The sequence below is a fragment of the Elgaria multicarinata genome, chromosome 1, assembly GCF_023053635.1.
Source record: "Elgaria multicarinata webbii isolate HBS135686 ecotype San Diego chromosome 1, rElgMul1.1.pri, whole genome shotgun sequence".
NCBI classification, from domain to species: Eukaryota; Metazoa; Chordata; class Lepidosauria; order Squamata; family Anguidae; genus Elgaria; species Elgaria multicarinata.
Window position 1 is genome coordinate 92312206 of NC_086171.1, and position 19343 is coordinate 92331548.

General features: G+C 44.1%; 2 protein-coding genes across 3 annotated transcripts in view; both read right to left on the minus strand.

The window, feature by feature from the left end:
• PIP4K2B (phosphatidylinositol-5-phosphate 4-kinase type 2 beta) overlaps positions 1 to 19343 on the minus strand; it is a 453863-nt gene that overhangs the window by 80679 nt on the left and 353841 nt on the right. The gene's annotated exons all lie outside the window — the stretch shown is intronic.
• The window catches only part of BRCA1 (BRCA1 DNA repair associated), an 85568-nt gene that overhangs the window by 3449 nt on the left and 62776 nt on the right, over positions 1 to 19343 (minus strand). Inside the window, exons 14-19 of the mRNA XM_063127425.1 lie at positions 13153 to 13240; positions 11423 to 11500; positions 10777 to 10817; positions 7592 to 7675; positions 4288 to 4342; positions 3766 to 3839 (exon numbers count right to left, since the gene is read on the minus strand). Of these exons, the coding sequence (XP_062983495.1) occupies positions 3766 to 3839; positions 4288 to 4342; positions 7592 to 7675; positions 10777 to 10817; positions 11423 to 11500; positions 13153 to 13240 (420 nt within the window). The remainder of the gene's footprint in view (positions 1 to 3765; positions 3840 to 4287; positions 4343 to 7591; positions 7676 to 10776; positions 10818 to 11422; positions 11501 to 13152; positions 13241 to 19343) is intronic.

Below are 19343 nucleotides of genomic sequence, written 5' to 3' on the forward strand. Positions count from 1 at the left end.
TGAAGCTGCTGGAAGAACAGGTTACTTACCTGTAACTGTGGTTCTTCAAGTGGTCATCTGTGCAGTCACAAAACCCACCCACCTACCCCTCTGAGGTGGAACATATATTGGGTTAGATGCTTCCCTAATACTAGAAAAAGTTTATTCCTTGGTACCGAGGCCGCAATGGGGTCTCATGGGAACTGAGGGATTGAGCGGGAACCCTTCAGTACGTGCACACGACGCGATGGAGGAAGGGGTCCTGCCGAGACTCTCAGCTATGGAAGTTTTTTCTGAATCGAGGCTCTGCGCAGGCGCAGAGCCCATATGTGTGACTGCACAGATGACCACTCGAAGAACCACAGTTACAGGTAAGCGCCTGTTCTTCTTCATCGTGGTCTCTGTGCATCACACATATGGGCAATTAGCAAGCTGACCTACCGGTGGTGTGCAGGTGTCCCTTTAAGTTGAAGATCGATGACAGCACTGCTCTCCTGAAGGAGCAGTCGGTGCGAGACTGAACATCTAGTCTGTAGTGCCTTACAAATGTTGTAGGTCTTGACCATATTGCTGCCTAGCATATTTCCAGAATAGAGATTCATCTGCACCAACCAGAAGGATAATCTCTGGGATGATACAGGGAGATCCTTTTTGCATTGCCCACAGCAGACAAAGACACGATTATTGTGGCGTAGGTGCTCAGTTCTTGCTTTATAGAAAGCTAGAGCATGCCTCACGTCCAGAGTATGTAGCATCCTCTCCAACGGTGTCATTGGAGATGGAAAAAATGCTGGGAGAATTATATCTTGGTTGAGGTGGAATGCAGATACCACCTTAGGTAGGAAGCAAGTATCTGGTCAGAGGACAATCTTGTCCTTGTGAAAAACCAGGTATGGTTCATCTATTCGAAGTGCGCATAACTCACCGGCCGAAGTTATTGCCACCAAAAAAGCTACTTTCCAACTGTAAGTTGACCATAGCCAATGGTTCAAAAGGTTTTGAAGTAAGTTAGTTTAATACTACTGAAAGACTCCAAGAGGAGCATGGTGTCCAGGTAGGTGGAATAAGGTTCTGCAACCCTTTTAGGATCCACTTTACCATAGGATGCGAGAAAAGGGTATGTTCTTCTATTGGGTTGGACTCGATGGCCTTGTAGGCCCCTTCCAACTCTGCTATTCTATGATTCTATGAAAACCTGAAACAGCAGCTAAATAGACTTTGATCGACAAAACCTGCAGGAGTGTCTTTTGAATTGCAAGTAGTTCCAGAAGGTTGATATGGGCCCTCCATTCTTTGGTTGTCCAATTGCCCTGTATCTGCAGGGATCCCCAGTGACCTCCCCAACCGGAGTTGGATATAATCCAACTCCGGTTGGATTATATCCAACTCTGTGGTAATAATCTTCGATGGCGGGGAAATCCTAAAGGGTATTCTGCGTGAGAGGTTCTTTTGCAAGGTCCACCAACGAAATGATCTTACGACTCCCTGGGGTCTCATTTTGAGGCGGGCAAAAGGTATGATGGTAGTCGTTGATGCCATGAAATATAATAGTCTATGAAGCTCATGGGTCTTGATTTTTCTTTGGTTCATCACGCTGGAGGCTAATGTGATGATGATCTGAGCTCTGTTTCTTGGCAGAAAAACTTGGCTGGATGGGGCGTGAAGTATAGCTTCAATGAAGTGGATTGACTTTGTGGGGCTTAAACAGGATTTTTCTTCCATTATTATAAGCCCCAAATTGTGTAGCAACTCTCGTACTTGAGAGATGTCTTAAAGAAACTTCGTTCATGAGTGACCCACCAAAAGCCAGTCATCCAGATATGGATGCACATGGATGCCTTGTCTTAGATGGGTGCACACCACCGCCATACACTTTGTGAAGATGCGTAGTGCTGTCGACAACCTGAAGGGGAGGACAGTAAATTGAAAAGTCTGGTTGCTGATTGCAAATCGAAGGAATTGTTGGCTGTCTGTGTATATCGATATGAAAATACGCGTCTTTTGGATCTATGGAGGCAAACCATGCATGTCTGGTTAACAACAGTAGGATTGTGGCCAGGGATATCATTCTTAATTTTTTGGTGGTTATGAAGGAGTTTACATCCCAAAAGTTGTTCAGCGGCGACCGTGGGTTGCGTATGCTGTTCCGGTATACACCTCAATGTCAAGGGTAGAACAGGTGCTGGTATCGATGCCGATGGCGCTGCAGGAAGTATGAAGGTGTGTTCCTATGTAGGACATGTAATAGTTGTCGACCTGGGTCTAGCAAATGGTGGGTAATCATAATGGTAGTGGTTGTGGACATCGTGCCACTCATCCCAAAATTGTGTGGGTCTTGGTGGCATAGGGAATTGTGACCGTCTGTCCCAGACATATTGTGGGGAACAGGATCAGTATCGTGAGCAAGGCAGGCGATGGTCGTCATGATCATGGTAATGGCTTCTGATGGAACGCACTGATTCAGGCAGGCTCTGTGTATCCCTTCTATGGATCTCGTCCCGTGCTGGTATCCTTGAAACTCAGGGTGAGCTTCTGTTTGATGTGGTAGCCAACGGGCTACAATCCCCGTGTTGTATGGGTGGGGAATCCCGAATTTCACCCTCTGATGTTGAGGTGAGAGCTACGGGATCGACCCTTGGTATCGATACTGGTGCCGGTATGGGAGCCACTGTTGTCGATGTCAAGGGTGGCATATTCGATGGCGTAGTGATCGGTTGAGATCTCTGAGTCTTAGCAGGTCTCTCCTCTGTGTACTCCGAACGCTTTCTCTTTTTCTGAGTTTCTGTTGTCTTTGGCTATCTTGCCTTTTTTGACAAGTTTTTAGCCAGCAACGTTGCCAGCGCCCTCCCTGGGGTCAATGGTATACTTTCCTCCATGCATGATCTCGCAGGGGAAACGGGAGTTGAAGAGGGCAATACTGCCTGCGCAGTGGGAGCAGGTGGTGTCGCCATGACCGATGGTGTGTCCACCGCTTTTAGTGCCAGTTCTGCACGTAATTTGTTGGCCCGATGTTTTCAAGTTTGCCTCGAGAATGCTTGGCAAGCCGCACAAGCTTCAACTATGTGTCCTTCCCCCAAGCAGAGACACAAATTGTGGCCGTCTGAGGGCAGCAACTTACTCCCGCAGCGCATACACCTCTTAAACGGGGCACGGAGGGCCATGCGCCTTGAGGCGGCGATCGGAGATCGCAAGAGAAAGAAAAAGATGTCAATTTTTTTTTTTAGATAAGAAAAAACTAGAAAAAGTAGTGTAGAAGAAATTAATTTCAGCTATTTCTCTGTATTACAGATCTGACGAAGTTGTTCACGACGATGCAGCCGCAATGGCAGTCAAAGAGGAACTGAGGGATTGGGCGGGAACTCTTCGGTACATGCGCACTACGCGATGGGGGAGAGTTCCCACTGAGACTCTCAGTTATGGAATTTTTTTCTGAATTGAAGCTCCGCGCAGGTGCAGAGCCCATATGTGTGATGCATAGACACCACGCTAAAGAACCACTGCTTACCTGACCTTGGCACTGCCCATTCTGTGTGTATGTGTGCGTGAGTGAGAGAGAATGTATGTGTGTTTTGTATGCATGGTATCTCAGATCAAATGTCTTCTAGGCAGTACCATTTCTCTGACTCTATTTGCAATTAGTACCATATGCACCCTTACTCAGCACAGGCCATGGGAGGCAGGAAAGCCAAGCCAAATTCATTGTACTTTAGAGGAGTTAATGGAATAATGGAAATTATCTCAGTTTGGCCCATTTGCTTGTACCCATAATATTTAACACATACTTACTGTTGCATGAGCAAATAAGTCACGTTGCTTCACAAGGGATGCGCCACACAACTCTACCATCCATTCCAGTTGTTCTGAACAATTCCCAAAGGAAAAGGAAGACAGAGATAGAATATTAAATTACAGTGACAGCGTACTTCACCCCCACCCCTTCACCCTATACACTCACTAAATCCAAACAGGCCTCTCACATTTGTTACGATATATGTTGGCATTTACTTTTTAACAGAATTGGAAAGTTTGGGGAATTGTTCTCTGAAGACATGACTATATTTTATAGTTTTAGATACTGAACTATGAAAGAACAAAATTTGGTACTGGGCACAGAATTCAGCATCCCCTCTTTTGACAAAATCAGAAGATGTCACTGGTGACTGAAGGCTACTAAATCCTGCTGACATTTACATAATTCTTTGAATAAAAAAGGGAACTCAAGAGCCCCTGAGACGTCAACTAAACTTGGACTGATTTCAGCTCATATGAACGTCTCTCAACTCACTTCTAGTGTCCCAATCGACTTACCTGGGAGCATATCAGTAAATGGCCCATAACAGCATATTTTCAAACCTTGAAAAAGCTGGGAAAGAAAGTTTGTGTTAGTCAGCAAATGAACACCTCAACACAGGAACTCCAGAATTTCTATGGGTGTGAACTACGCTATAGAGTTCTGTCCTGGCCTGAACTGTCCACCTAATCTGATCTGATGAGAATAAAGAAAGAAACACATCCAGATACAAAGCTTAAATGTATTTTGAGCAATTAAATAAACAATGGCTCCCTGTCACTCATACCTCAACCTCACTTCTAGGCCTTCATTAAAACTCCCCTCCATCCCCCTTGTCATCTTTCTTTGTGCACATTCTTGCTCTTTCCATTCTGCACAACTTCATGCACTGCCAACTCTCTTGCCCTCTTCTCTTTTTCTCATCTCCTTACCTTTAGGGTAAATAAGGCAAAAATCATGGCACAACAGTAAAACATGAGGAAATTTAGTGCAACATCCCAAGCAGCTGTTAGTCACTCCTGTGCACGTGTGAAAAAGCAACAGTACAAAATAATTCTTAAAAGACTGTTGAGAAGGAGGTGCAAAAAGGGGTGGGGTGGGCAGTATCTCCCCTTTCTGGACTTGCTGGAGACTTGGGGAAGTGATGAATGAGAGGAAGGCCCTGACATTATTATTATTATTATTATTTATTTATATAGCACCATCTATGTACATGGTGCTGTACAGAGTAAAACACTTAAAAGCAGGAGAATTACATTGCCAAGCGAGATATTGTCCCCCCCCACCCTTTTTGTGCATTTTCTGCTCTTACATTTCCCCCCTTTTTTTGGTGCTTTTTGACTGCGCAAATGGGATCCTCCTGTCACTTTGTGCAAATTAGCCTGTCTGCAGTCTCACCATGTCAATTTCCTTGTACGTTACTACTCTACCTCAGTGCTCCCATTAACAACTGCAACATACAAAGACATTGATAAGTCAAGAATACACATATTGGACAGGTGAAAATGTGCTCTTGCACACTTGTGAAGGAATGCGAAAATAATAAAATTTCAAAATGACAAACACATTTGCGTACTCCCGAAGCACCTGAAAAATAAAGTGGCGAATGAAAACGTAGCAGCTATCTGAGCAAGGGGGCTGGGACAAGGAGGCAAGAAGGGTTCTGCCGCAAAGGTGCCTGTAATACATGCTGGAGCTGGCTGGAGACTTAGGGGGAAAACAAGCCATGGCAAGCTCAATTGTCTGTTAGGCATACCATGGGTTGTTTGTCGAACAACCATCCCACCATACCTTTATTCATAGGGTGGCTTAGGCTGATGTGCAAACCCACCCAATAAGTGCAGTTATTGAGGAAGCAGTTTAGTTGAGATTAGAAATACTGATATAGGGCTTGGGGTCAAATTTTATTTATTATTGCATTTATATCCCACCATTTTTCCTCCAAGGAACCCTCCTCTCCCTCCTCTCCATTTTATCCTCACAACAACAATCTTGTGAGGTAGGTTGGGCTGAGAGTGTGACTGGCCCAAAGTCACCCAGTGGGCTTCCATGGCTGAGTGGGGACTAGAACCCGGATCTCCCGACACCCAGTCCAATACTTTAGCCACTACACCACACTGGCTGAGTTTATGTTGCTGATTGTTAGAAACTGGAGAGAAAATCCCCCCCCCAAGGTAGTATTGTAGTTAGGCAATGGGACTGAAGTAGGTGCATGGCTAAGGAGCAAGGATCTTGGAAAATAAGGGACCTAGAATGCAGGGAGATGAATAAGGAGAAAATATCATATTGGGACAGGAGTGATGGTGGAGAAGATAAGAGAATCAGATTGTACAGGAGCTTTCAGCCCAATCCATATCCGCTGTAATGATCACAGATGAAACAAGATACTATCTAAAAGAAAGCTCTACAGAATGGTCTAGAACAGTGGTTCTCAACCTTCCTAATGCCGCGACCCTTTAATACAGTTCCTCATGTTGTGGTGACCCCCAACCATAAAATTATTTTCGTTCTTCTCTACACGATCCATTGTCATGGGATGGTTTGCTAATGAAAATAATACATAACAATAGCTTTAATAATACAAAAGATGATACATGACATAGTTCAGTCAATACAGTTTCCTAAGACCATCGGAAATATGTGTTTTCCAATGGTCTTAGGTGACCCCTGTGAAAGGGTCGTTCGACCCCCAAAAGGGTCCCGACCCACAGGTTGAGAACCGCTGGTCTAGAAGATGCCCCCTGCCCTGACAAGATGTTTTCCTCTGGCTGGTAGAAAACAAACAAGGTTAGGTATTGGGAAAAGGTGGAACTCACTACTGGACAGTTTCAAGCTTCGGTTTACCTGGATGGGAACTACCCATGAGTCAGTTCAATAGAAGCTTGCAGTCAAACAATTTGCCAATTTCACATTTGTTGGTTTTTAGCAACTTGTCTAGCTCAAGATAAACTTTCCTTCTGTGCATGAGAGTGAGTTTAAAAGTGGTTGAGGAAAGGTTTTGCTGAGCTACTGAAATGGATTGGAAAGAGAAAGGGGTTTTAGAAAAATACACCACTCAAAGCTGCAGCCTCTCTTTTCCCATCTCCAACCAGCATTAATCTTCATGTCACCAACAATGCAATGTGAAATGCAGGCCCAACCAGCAGGCCTTCAGATAATTGGGGGCAAGGATGCAAAATAAATAAATCAGATTAACACAGCAGGATTGAAGGTTTGCAGCATCCTGAACACTATTTGTATCAATTCCCACTTATGATTCCCAATTATAACCCCCCTTCCCTCTTTGAAAAACTAGCTGTTACTTTCCCTCTGCAGCAACAGGGCAACCTGCCGTTTTGTATTCTGCCAGTCTTTTTCATTATGAGTTTTTAATAGTTAAAAGGTTCTAGTACTCCGAATATAAGTATTTTTTTAAAAAGAAAGAACCAGCATACATCTGCACATTTTTAGCAATGGTTGTTTCAGAAATTAGAACCCTTCAATTGAGTGTTCACACACAGAGGGAAGCAGCATTAGGTATTGCTGTAGGGGTTATTAAGGAGGATGTGCATTATTTGTTTCCACATACTTTACGTCCGGGTTTACATTCTACACATTTCTCCCTCATAGGAATCATCATATTCATTGAAGTCACATGAACAACACTCAGGATTCTCCTCTATGACAATAACTATATCCTACAAACAGTGGACTATTTCCTATGATGACAGAAGCATGCTGGGTGGAGCAGAAGAGGGCCATACTCTGGGGGACATTCCTATGAGTGGCACATACTACCTCCCATTTTAAACTCTTGCAGGGATAATGGTTAAATATCCACACCTTTCCAGCAGAAGATTCCCTTGCCCTTTTGGGCCCTTGATGGCTCCTCCCATTGATTACGTCTCCTCTCACTTCAAAGTCCCCCTGGAAGACAACATAAGTGAAATCAGATGCCAATGAAACACAGGTTGAGACTTTTCTTTGTAGCTGAAGCAGAAAATGAATGCTTGCATTTTAGAAGCTGGGGTCCTCTTAGTCAAAACTGAAGCAGAAGGAGGGCTAGGAGTTGAAGTGATAGCTGCTCTCATCCTGCAGCTTATAACAAGATTTATTTATTTTTAAAAGGAGAAATATATTGATACATTAAACCAGAAAAATCAATCACCCCATAGCAATTAAAATATTCATGAAGCTTCAGTGATGATAGAGGAGCTCAGTCAATGACAGGATAGAATGGGGCTTGCACACAAGCAAAAGGCAGTTGTTTTTTGCCTATGACATATATTGGATGTAATGAGCAGCCATGAACTCATAGCACAAAACCTCTTAAATCAATTTACAGAAATTAAATGCATCAACAATCTAATCTTCATTTAACATTCTCCCTTTGAGGGAATAGCAGACAGTATTGGGAAAGGCCCCTTCTAACAACATCCCAATGGGGACAGAACAAGTAATTAAAGCCAAGCACCACTACTTCTTAGACTCTCTGGAATGCTGAACTTCTTATGACTTAATTTTGTTCCAGTATTGAGTACAAGGAAAGTCTCCAACTGTCCATGAATTTAGATGCTAGCAGACAAACACTTTGCCAGAGCCAGCCTTACATAGGGGCTCTGAGACCTTCATACTGTCTCAAAGACCCTATCTAAAGAATGTATACACCTGCATGGAAACCCATGATTCTGGGAATGAAAGCCCTGTTGAAAGCATTACTAAATGCTGCCTAGCCAGCCAGAAGATATGGATGGCACTTCCCTAGAAAAGGACAAAACTGTCACATTTTTAACTATCCTGACATCTGTTAAAAGTCTAACTCTGCTAAGAACTTTTGCCTTTCCTTTCCTGCAACCATCTTTCAGAAGTTGAAGAAGGAATAAGGGAATCGTGACCAACAGCAAAGAAAGATGAAGTGAAAGTGGCAGGAGCCTTGGAGGTAAGTGATGCCATCTTGGAATTTGTGTCACTGAGGGCTGTGAAAATTGAGTTTAGATGGATGTATACCTTGGATATTAGGAAAGCCAATTTCAAAAATCTCAAAAATAAGTTGGATAGGATCCCATGACTAGAAATTCTGAAGGAAAAAGAATTCAAGAGGGATGGCAGATCCTGAAAACTGAAATACTGAAGACGTAATCACAAACTATTTCAATGAGATGGAAAAACAGGAAACATCTAAAGAAGCCAGTGTGGCTACACAGGGAGTTATCTGATGAGCTGAAACTCTAAAGGGACATCTATAGGAGAGGGAAGGAAGGACATATAACCAAAGAGGAGTACTATAGAGTTGTCAAAACCTGTATGGATGGTGTTAGAAAGGCGAAGGCTCAGAATGAGCTGAGGCTTGCAAAGATGATAAAATCAAGAGCTTCTTCAACTATGCTAGGAACAAGAAAAGGATCAAGGGATAGGTCTATTGCTTAGGGAAGATGGTGAAGTGTTAACAGGTAACACAGAGAAGGTGCAACTACTCAACTGCTATTTTTCTTTAGCCTTCTGCCACAATGGAAGTTGTGCTCAATCTGGGACAGGTAAAACAAATACCATAAAGAGGGACTTGCAGCCCAAGGAGATTATAAGAGAAAACTTAACTACTTTAAACAAGTTCAAGTCTCCAGGACCAGATGAATTACATTCCTGTGTGCTGAAGGAATTTGCAGATGTTATTTCAGAGCCACTGACTGAAATCTTTGAGAACTTCTGGAGAACAGGTGAGATACTGGACTACTGGAGTTGGACAAATTTTGTCCCCATCCAGAAAAAAGGTGGATCCAGGAAACTAAAGACCCGTCAGTCTGACGTCAATGCCAGGCAAAATTCTAGAAGAGATTGTTAAGCACTTGGTCGGTGAGCATATAGAGAATAATGCACCGATTAGTAGAAGCCAGCATGGGTTTGTCAGGGAAAAGTCATTACTGGTTTTGTGGATTGTGTGAATGCTGTTGACATAATATTAGTATTTCAGCAAAACATTTGGCAAGGTTTCCCATGATATCCTTGTTGGCAAGTTGGTAAAATGTATGTTGGATGCCACTACAGTTAAGCAGATCAACGTCTGATTTAGTAATAATGCTTAATGAGTACTCATTAATAGTTCAGCATCCTCTTGGAGGGAGGTCGAGTGGCTCAATGTTTTTATAAATTTTCTGGGTGAGATGACGTAAAGTTAGGAGTTAACACCATAGAACCAAGACTCAAAAGAATTTTGACAACCTGGAACACTGGGATGAAATTAAACAGATAAATATAAAGCCTTCCATTTAAGTACAAATAAAATAAAATAAAATAAATAAAAGGCACAAATATAGGATGGGTGAAACCTGGATTGGTATCAGTACATGTGAAATGGACTTAGGTGTCTTAGCGGATCACAAGCTCAATATTAATTAAAAAATATTATTGCAATTTTAGGCTGCATTGACAGAAGCATAATGTCCAGGTTATAGGAAGCAATAGTGCCTCTCCACATGGGCCCCAGAAACCTTGAAAATAAAGATGCCATTGGAGGCCAGCACTTCATTCTACAGCATGCAAGCCTCCCAGTTAAAAACATTTTAAATTGAAGTATCTAATAAAATAAAAATCAGAAGGGGCAGGGAGCTTGTAGAAACCAAGAGAAGTGTTTGTCAGCACATTGGTATGCACTGGCATTATGTTGGGGACCCCAGGACTAGCTGTTCTCCAAGGTCCATTTCAATTCTATGATTTTAAGCTCCTCCACTTCAGTTGAAGTTGTAAGCTGTCTTCCCAGCCCCAGAAAAGCAGCCTTGCCCAATGTTAGCTTGCCTCCTCCCCCTTAAGAAGAGAAATTCACAGGTAAATTTAGAACTCCGCCCACCCCCTACATCTATTCTATTCTCATTCACAAGTATTAACTTGGCATTTAAATGAAAATAAAATAAAGTGTCACAGTATATAAGCAGTGGACCAGCTTCAATCTTACTCCCTCTCTGCCCTTGTTCTAGGGACTCTGCAAATAGCTCACAAATGAGCACAAACCCCCAAAATGCAGATATCAGATGTACCTCATGAAGGACTGTTCCTGCCTTAAGCGACTGTTCAATCCCTATGACAGATAAAAAAAGGAACTAGTTATTCCTATTCTTAAAACAACAAACAGCCCTTTTTAGCATCTGCAACATTGTTTTTAGTTTCTACCTCAACATACAAAAGAAAACTGCAAAAGAGCAAGCCCCCATTTAAATAATACTGCTGGCTGGTAGTATTACTGCACGCTACTGGGAACTTCTTCCTCCCACTTGTTGCAGATTTCAAATCCATTGTCTTTCAAGAATACCAACGCTGTACTAACTGAAACAGTTTATGGCTAACTTTCAGAGATATAATGCTGGTCTTTCTAAGAGCAACTACATTAAAGATGCATTACAAAACTGCTCTCTAATTTGGCTAGTTGGCAGTATTTGGACTATGGAATTTAGTATTTTTTCCCTGCTGTCTTTGTCATTCTATGATGTTTATACATTTATTGGATAAAATGGTCTGACAAAGTTCTTACATTGTTTCTTGTTATAAAAGGTGGAATAGAAATTTGAATACAAAATAAATAAAAGTTCATTATGGCATGAGTTTTCATTGCTAAAAACCTGTTTCCTGTGCCCTGAATGTGCAAGGCGAGAGCGCAGAGAGATTTCAATGAATGTTTACACTTACACTGGTAGCTCACCACCCATTTCTGTGCAGCGATACCTAGGAAGTATTTCAGCGTACGCTCACAGACCAGATCCTCATCTGAAGATTAAGGAGAAAGATTTCAAATAGGGCTCAGTGCTAATACTAAAAGTAAGGGCCTGGATCCAAAGAGCTAGTTTAGGCAAGCGAAAGGGCTTCAGCATGTCTAATAGAATGTTCTTCTAACATTTATCTTTTCACACCAGGCCATCACATATCATGAACTGCTTTCAAAAGTACCCTTAGTTTCAAAAGCAGTTTGCTGGGTAGTAGGGACTGTTAGAGAACAAAAAAAGGTGCAGAATCAGGTGCACAGTTCTTTGGATCCTGGCCAAGAGTCTGATATGCAAACAACCTATGTTAAGTACTTCTTAGTACCTGTATTAGATAGATTCATAGGTTGCATCAAGGCAGCCAGAGTCCCCTTCCCACTGTTTACACATGCAAAGTATTCTTAAAACGCACATCCTCTTTTAAGTTCTAAAATGCTTTTTGAAAGGGAAAAGGGAAAGGATTCTTTTTTAAAATTCCAAGAATTATCTGATAAACCCATCACCTTCTCAGTAATGATACAAATCCAAATTCTGTGCCAAAGAAAGCTAGCATTGGCAACTTACAATATTATTCAAATAAAAATAATGCATATATTTGCCTATGAGCCATAATTTATTTTGCTTTTGGAAGCCATGGACATAATGTATTATTTTATTTATTTTATTTATATCCCGCCCTTTTTCTTCCAAGGAACCCAAGGCAGCGTACATAATCCTCCTCCTCTCCATGTTTATCCTCACAACAACAACCCTGTGAGGTAGGTTGGGCTAAGAGTCTGTGCCCAGCCCAAAGTCACCCAGTGGGTTTCCATGGCCGAGTGGGGTGTAGAACCCGGATCTCCTGGCTCCCAGCCCAACACTCTAGCCACTACACCACACTGGCTCTACTAGTATCTATACTAGTAGAAATCCTACTCAGTTTGTTCCCCCAACCACTGTCTCCTTGCATCCTACCATTCTTTTCAGTTTATCACTGAAGGGCTAGAGACTTGCACTTTTAAAAACCAAAACGCTCAGAAGCTGGATCTGTGAATCTTGAATTCTGCACTTCCATGGTTTGTGTTATGTCCCCTGGTTCTGAAGCACTACATAACTCCAAGGAGTCTTCAGATTCAGACAGCCCATTTCACTTAGGACAATGGCTCCTCATGGGAGAATACTCCAGCTAGCACTTTATGCAGCGTGCTAACCAAGATTTTGATGTAACCCCTGCCTTGCTTGAGTCATGTTACAGTCTGCTCCCCTTGGGCCTCACACCTAGTGAGGTCAGTTTAATCACAAAAGCAAAGAGCACACTAAATCTTCCTTGTCAACTGAGGAGGAAGCGGAGCCGAAACAGGATTGGACAGGTTTGGATTTTTACTCAGGACCTCTAGTCTAGCATTCTTTGTCCAGCATGGCCGGCCAGAGATTCCTCAGGGAAGCTCATGAGCAGAGTATGATGGCAATACCCATTCTGTGTTAATAATATCCAGTGCTTTATAATCAGAAAAAACACCTGTGAACAAGGAGGTTCCAGTGAGTTATCATCTGGAAGAGGCAAGATTCTTCAGTCATTAAACTGAACTCTAACAGTTCTGCAAGAGGTACGTGCCTACCCACTCATCCACCCGATGAGGCAATGCAGACGGCAGGTTCTCCTCTGTATTCCCAGCTCACCTGTTTTCATTACTACATGGGTTGTTTCTGCAGTAATTTTATTAGACCAAATGCTCTGAGTTTTCCCGACAAACTTCTGTGCTAGTCGCTAGAAGCAAAATAAATACTGTGTTAGAAATAACTGATTTTATTAGCACATAAGGTATTGTTGGCTTCACAATGGAGCCTTTAACATTTTTTTTAGAAGAATGTACATCTTGCCTTTCCATATAGATGTCTGATATATTTCGTTAACATTAACATGAATAATTACAATTAAACAATTATTAAAACTAAAGAGGGGACGGAAGGAGATAAAGACAGGTTGCTTACCTGTAACTGTAGTTCTTCGAGTGGCCATCTGTGCAGTCACACATATGGGCTCTGCACCTGCGCAGGGCCAGCTTCGGAAAACTTCACTAGCTGAAAACTTTTTAGGCGGGAACCCCTCCCCCACCGTCCACTGAGCATGCTCAGGGGTTCCCGCCTAATCCCCTCAGTTCTTGAAACCGCCTAAACAGTCTCACTGAGGACAACCACCAGGTGATCAAAAAAAAATGACACCATAGCGGGGACGGTGGGAGGGTTGTGTGACTGCACAGATGACCACTCGAAGAACTACAGTTACAGGTAAGCAACCTGTCTTTCTTCTTCGTGGTCTCTGTGCATCACACATATGGGCGAATAACACGCTGACTACCCGGAGGTGGGTGGTGTCAGGTGATGGATGAAAATTCAACAGATTGCTGATAAGACGGCACGCCCAAAGGCACAGTCTCTACGCACTCTGATGTCCAGATGGTAGTGACTGGCAAAAGTCAGAGGTGTCGACCAGATATCCACTTTGCAGAGGTCCGGTATGGCAATACCTCTTTCAAAAGCTGTAGCAGTGGCCCCTCCTCTGGTGGAGTGAGAGCGCACTTTCCCCTTCAGCGGGGGGCCAGCAAGTTCATAGGCTTATTTGATAGACTGAAAAAACCCAAGCAGATATCCTCTGCAGAGATGCTTGGAGTCCCTTTTGTTTGACCCATAACAAACAAAAAATCTTAGGGATCTCCGGAGAGTCACTGTTCTGTCCAGCGTATGTAGTGTCGACTCAAGAAGAGTTGACGGCGCAAGGAAAAAGCTTGGCAGAGTAAAATCCTGCCCAAGGTGAAAGGAGAAACAACCTTTGGAAAAAAGCTGGGTCCGGTCTAAGGACCACTTTGTCAGCATGAAAACCCGTATAAGGTGAGTCCATACGGAGTACCGCTAACTCTGATGCACGTCTAGCAGACGTTATGGCAACAAGGAATACCACCTTAAAAGTCGGTAAAGGCAAATCTGTCTTTGCCAACGGTTCGAAAGGCTTGGCAGACAGTGCTTTAAGCACCACGGAAAAGCTCTATTGCGGAACGAAGGGTGGAACTGTATCTTTCATCCCTTTCATAAAGCGCTTAACCAGTGGATGAGTGAAGACCGAACAGCCCTGAATCCATAAATGTGAGGCAGAATCGCTGCCAGATAAACTCTAAGTGAGGAAACTTAAGGCCTCTTTTAACAAGGAAAAAGGGAAAGTGAGGATGGTGGAAATAGGCTCTGAAAGGGGTTTCTCATTCCTGCTTAGTGCAAAGGAGGAGTGAGCTTCCCATTTGGTAGCATATGACTTTCTAGTCGCTTGTTTCTTAGCTGCTAGAATTATGTCCCATATATCAGGGGGTAAGGATTGACAGTCTAACATTGTGGTTTCTACTATGAGGTCCAGAGAGCTCAATAAATTGAGGATTACTCCCACTGCCTTCGATAGCATCCTCTTCTAAGATGCCACGAGAAGCCAGTTGTCTAAATATAGGTAGACTTTCACCCTGTGTAGGCAAATGAACTGCCATATATTTTGCAAACATTCGGTGGGCTGTGCTTAGGTCCATAGACACACCCAAACTGGGACATATCGGTACCTATGATAAACCCAAGGTACCTCTGGCGAGTGTTCTGAATGGCTATATGGAAGTATGCATACTTATGTGTATGGGGCAAACCTTACTCCCTTCTTGAGAAGCAGCATTAAGGACAGTGTGTCATCTGTAATTTGCTGGTTCTGATGCAGGAGACGAGATGAGCAATGAGATTGAACAATCCTTCACCATCGAATGGTAGGTCCTCAATCTAGTTCACGGAGTGAGACCTGCTAATCATAGGTATGCATGCGAAGCGCCAGAGCGCGCACCATCGCTCTCAACTCACAGTGAAGTGACGGGTCATGTAAAGTTGCTGACAAGAGGAAAAGTTGTATCTGGACATCATAACTAGATAGTGTATGACTCTGGGGCCCAAAGCAGATGAATATGTTCTGAAAACTCCCCTTGGGGCTAACAGAACTAATATAGAATTGAAACACGGGTGCATAAAGAAAAAACCCCATGTCCATTACTGGACCTTATGTAAAGATTCTGCACTTTCCAATGTCAGAGCCATCAAAGAAGGGCCCTTCCAGGAATTTTTAACTGTCAGAAGCAGTGTTGGGAGGAAAAATATCGACACTGGAGTTGGCTTCTCAGTACATACAGCATGAGATACAAAAACCTGCACTTTATTTTCCCAGTTATGTGTCTCAATACCAAGCCTGGTCATCCTCAATGACCAGGAAGTGGTATAAGTCCTCCAAAGGAGGTTCTGCCCTGTGTAGGTGATGCAGAAGAGAGCAATGTTGAGACCGACTGATAGTCCTCAAAGAATTGAAGGGAATCAGGTCTATTCTTATGCTCTAACTCATCTTCCCCAAGTTGATCTCCTAATGTCCCATGGAATGGGGGTGGAATGGGGAAGAGCTAAGTAATTGTGCTGATGCATTGTGGCTGTAACAGCTGAGCCCTGTGTATCGCTCGCAATGACAGAGATCACGGTTGTACGTATCCCCATCATGGTACTAAAGCCAGTACCCATGGTTGTATGGTATTCTCAGGAGACGTGGCCCGTTTAACATTGTATGCCCTCCTCTTCCAAGGAGTGGGCGAACCCCAAGAATGATGACATCAGACATCATGGTAATAAAACACTCTCCACTGAAAGCAAAGCACTCAGAGCGTAGAGACTCTGGAATGGGGACTTGAAATAGGTGGTTAGCTTGCAAGGTATACACTGCCTGATGTGGTGGACAGATGTCCATTGGCTTTGGAGGGGAGAGATATTACATCTCACCCTCTAACATTGAAGCTGCATGCAAGATGCCCTCTTGGTATCAAGAGTGTCAGCGTTTGTACCAAAGAGCTATTAACGTTATTGCTAATCTTGGTATAAAGGGTTCCAGCCTTGGTACCGAAGAAACCAGTTATGTTATTGTCATTTTCAGTACCAAAAATTTCACCTTGGTACCAAAAAAAGCCAGTTATGTTCATTGCCAGTGTCAGCATAGAGAACTCCAGCGTCTGCATTGTAGATGCTAGTTATGTAATTGCCACTGTTGGTATCGAGGGCTCCAGTCTGTACCGAAGAAGCTACATTGTTGCCAGTCTCGGCATCGAGGGATTCATTCTCGGTACCGAAGAAGCTAGTTATATTGTATCTCGGTATTGAGAGCAGTCTAGGTACCGAGAGGTCACAGGCTAGGCACTGACGAAGCTAGTTATATTGTTGCAAGTCTCGGTATCGAGAGGCTTCAGGGTACTGAAGAACCTAGTTATTATTGCTACCGAGGAGGCCAGCCATGGGGACTCTAACAGTAGTGGTTAGATCTGGCTTCCATCGAACAGCAGGTCCTCTATGCGGGTGCGTGCCTACTGGGGCAGACCTCAGCTACGCATGCCTTCGTAGTACAATGGAAACTACCATGGCTTTGAGGCGCAGTCCGTAGCGTGGCGTGCTGTATTAAGCTATTGTCGAGAAAGTCTCATAGCCTCAATACAAAAACATCTGCCAGTTCCGTTTGGTCATCTGGCAAGAATCTGGAGAGATGTAATCTTCCCCCATAAAAAGAGCTTACGTTTTGCCATTGTGGCTTGGTAATTGTGCACACGAAGGGATAAACCTATAGAAGAGTATACTCTTCTCCCCAGGCCGTGCAACCTACAGGCTTCTTTGTCCACAGGTGCATTATTTGTATGTAAACAGGAACGGGACAATTTAGTCCTGCATCTTATAAATATATGTTGTCTAGCCTCCTCGACGTTGTGGCATAGAAGAGGGCAGCTTCCATGATTGTTGTGCTGTGCGCAGCGGCACAGGCAAATATGGAATAGCCACTGGGGTTGATGACCCACAGTATACGGCATCATAAACTGGGTCATTAAATTTCTCTATAGGTTGGGATATTTGAGCCCCTAGGGACCTTGCCATTCTTTGTACCTGTAAAGTGTGCTAAGTCCTCTGAAGGGGACACTACGTCTACAGTGACCACGAGGTCATCTGGTGGTGATGTATCTTGTGAGGAGTCCGATTGGTAATCCTCCTCCGATGGAACATCCAGTCCCATGTGTGATGTAGGCAACGTTTGCAATGCTTCCGACGGTACCGAAGCGGTTGGTACTGCGGTTTGCGATGGTTGCGGAGCGCGCCTCGGTACCGATGGTAGAGGTGGCGGTGGCATGGCCAAGACATCCTCTGGGAGGGGTGGAGGGAAGATCGCTTTGGAGGGTGGTTGGCGGAAAAGCGGGTACGGCTCGTGTTGCCGTTCCTACGGATACTGATAATAGTAATCTTGGTGCCTTCTGTGTCTCCAATCCTCGTAATAATACAGAGGATACTAGGGAGGTTGCCAATCAGCGTAATAGTCCCACATTCTTGGAGGGGACAGATGTCGCTCGTCATAGGTCATATATTGAAGACCTGAATGAGCTAAAGCCGGTGAACGACCCCGGTCGCATCTGTAAGGAGGCGTATGTCAGTATCGATAGCCTTCGGTATCGACCGGCGGTTGCTGGTGAGGCGTGTGTCAGTATCGATAGCCTTCGGTATCGACTGGCGTTTGCTGGGGCACTTGTCGGTACCGACGTCCGCCGGTATCGATGGGCTGTGGTTCCTCTCGGTACCGAGGGGAACTGGGACCCTGATCAGGTACGGTATTATCCAGGGAGGAACCTCTAATTTCGCCTTCTGAAATCGATGCTCTTACGCTGGGATCATCTGTCGGTACCGTGATGATCTGCAGCGGAGAAAGTATCGGTGAGCCGATACCGTGCCCTGCCTGGGGCGGAGAATTCGATACCGGTGGTGCGGATGGTGTCGCCCATCTCGGTATCGAAAATGGTCTCGGTAGCGATAGCCTCGGTATCGGGCTTATCGGTTCCGGAGGAGACCTTTGCAATGAAAGGCTCGACATCGGGCTCCTGTGCCCTGTCGGATGCCTCGGTACCGAAGTGCTTGGTACCGGGCTCCTCGGTACTGACAAAGTCGGTTTCAACGGTTTTTTCTTCCCATTTTCCGTCTTAAGTTTGCTCTTTTCTTTCTGGGGTTGTCAGCCCCAGAATGCTCTCTCACTCTCTTAGAAATCTTCTTTGCCGCCTTTGTTGATGCGGACTGAGAGGAGGAAGGGGGAACCGATAAGGCTTCACTCCGCGCGGGAGGAGGTTGGGGCATAGACTCCATTATAATAGGAGATTTGGAGCGTCGAGATCCTCTCGGTACCTCCACTGCCTCCAACGCCTTTTTTCAGAACAACACCCGAAGGCGGTCTGATCGGTTTTTTTCTCGCTTGCCTCGAGAATTTTAGACAAAACACACACGATTCCACAATGTGTGTCCCCCAAGCAAAGCAAACAAAGGGAATGTCCATCAGTTAGCGTGATCTTCAGCCCCCAAAGGGGCACTTCTTGAAGAGGCCTTGATGTGCCATAAGCCACAAGGCTAACTAACAACAAATGAATTCTTCTTCTTTTTTTTTCTTTTCTTTTTTTTTAAATATATATATATAATAACTAAATAGAAAAGATTAGAAAACTGGAGAGAAAAGACAAGAAGGAAAATAGAATACTTTCAGCTGAGGTAAAGTATACCACACACGAGAAGTCTCCACAAGCTGTTGACCCTACAGGCGGTTGAAGAGAACTGAGGGGATTAGGCGGGAACCCCTGAGCATGCTCAGTGGACGGTGGGGGAGGGGTTCCCGCCTAAAACGTTTTCAGATATAGAAGTTTCCGAAGCTGGCCCTGCGCAGGCGCAGAGCCCATATGTGTGATGCACAGAGACCACGAAGAAGAACTTCTCTAAGATTAAAAGAAGCACCTCTGTCTTGTCTTGAC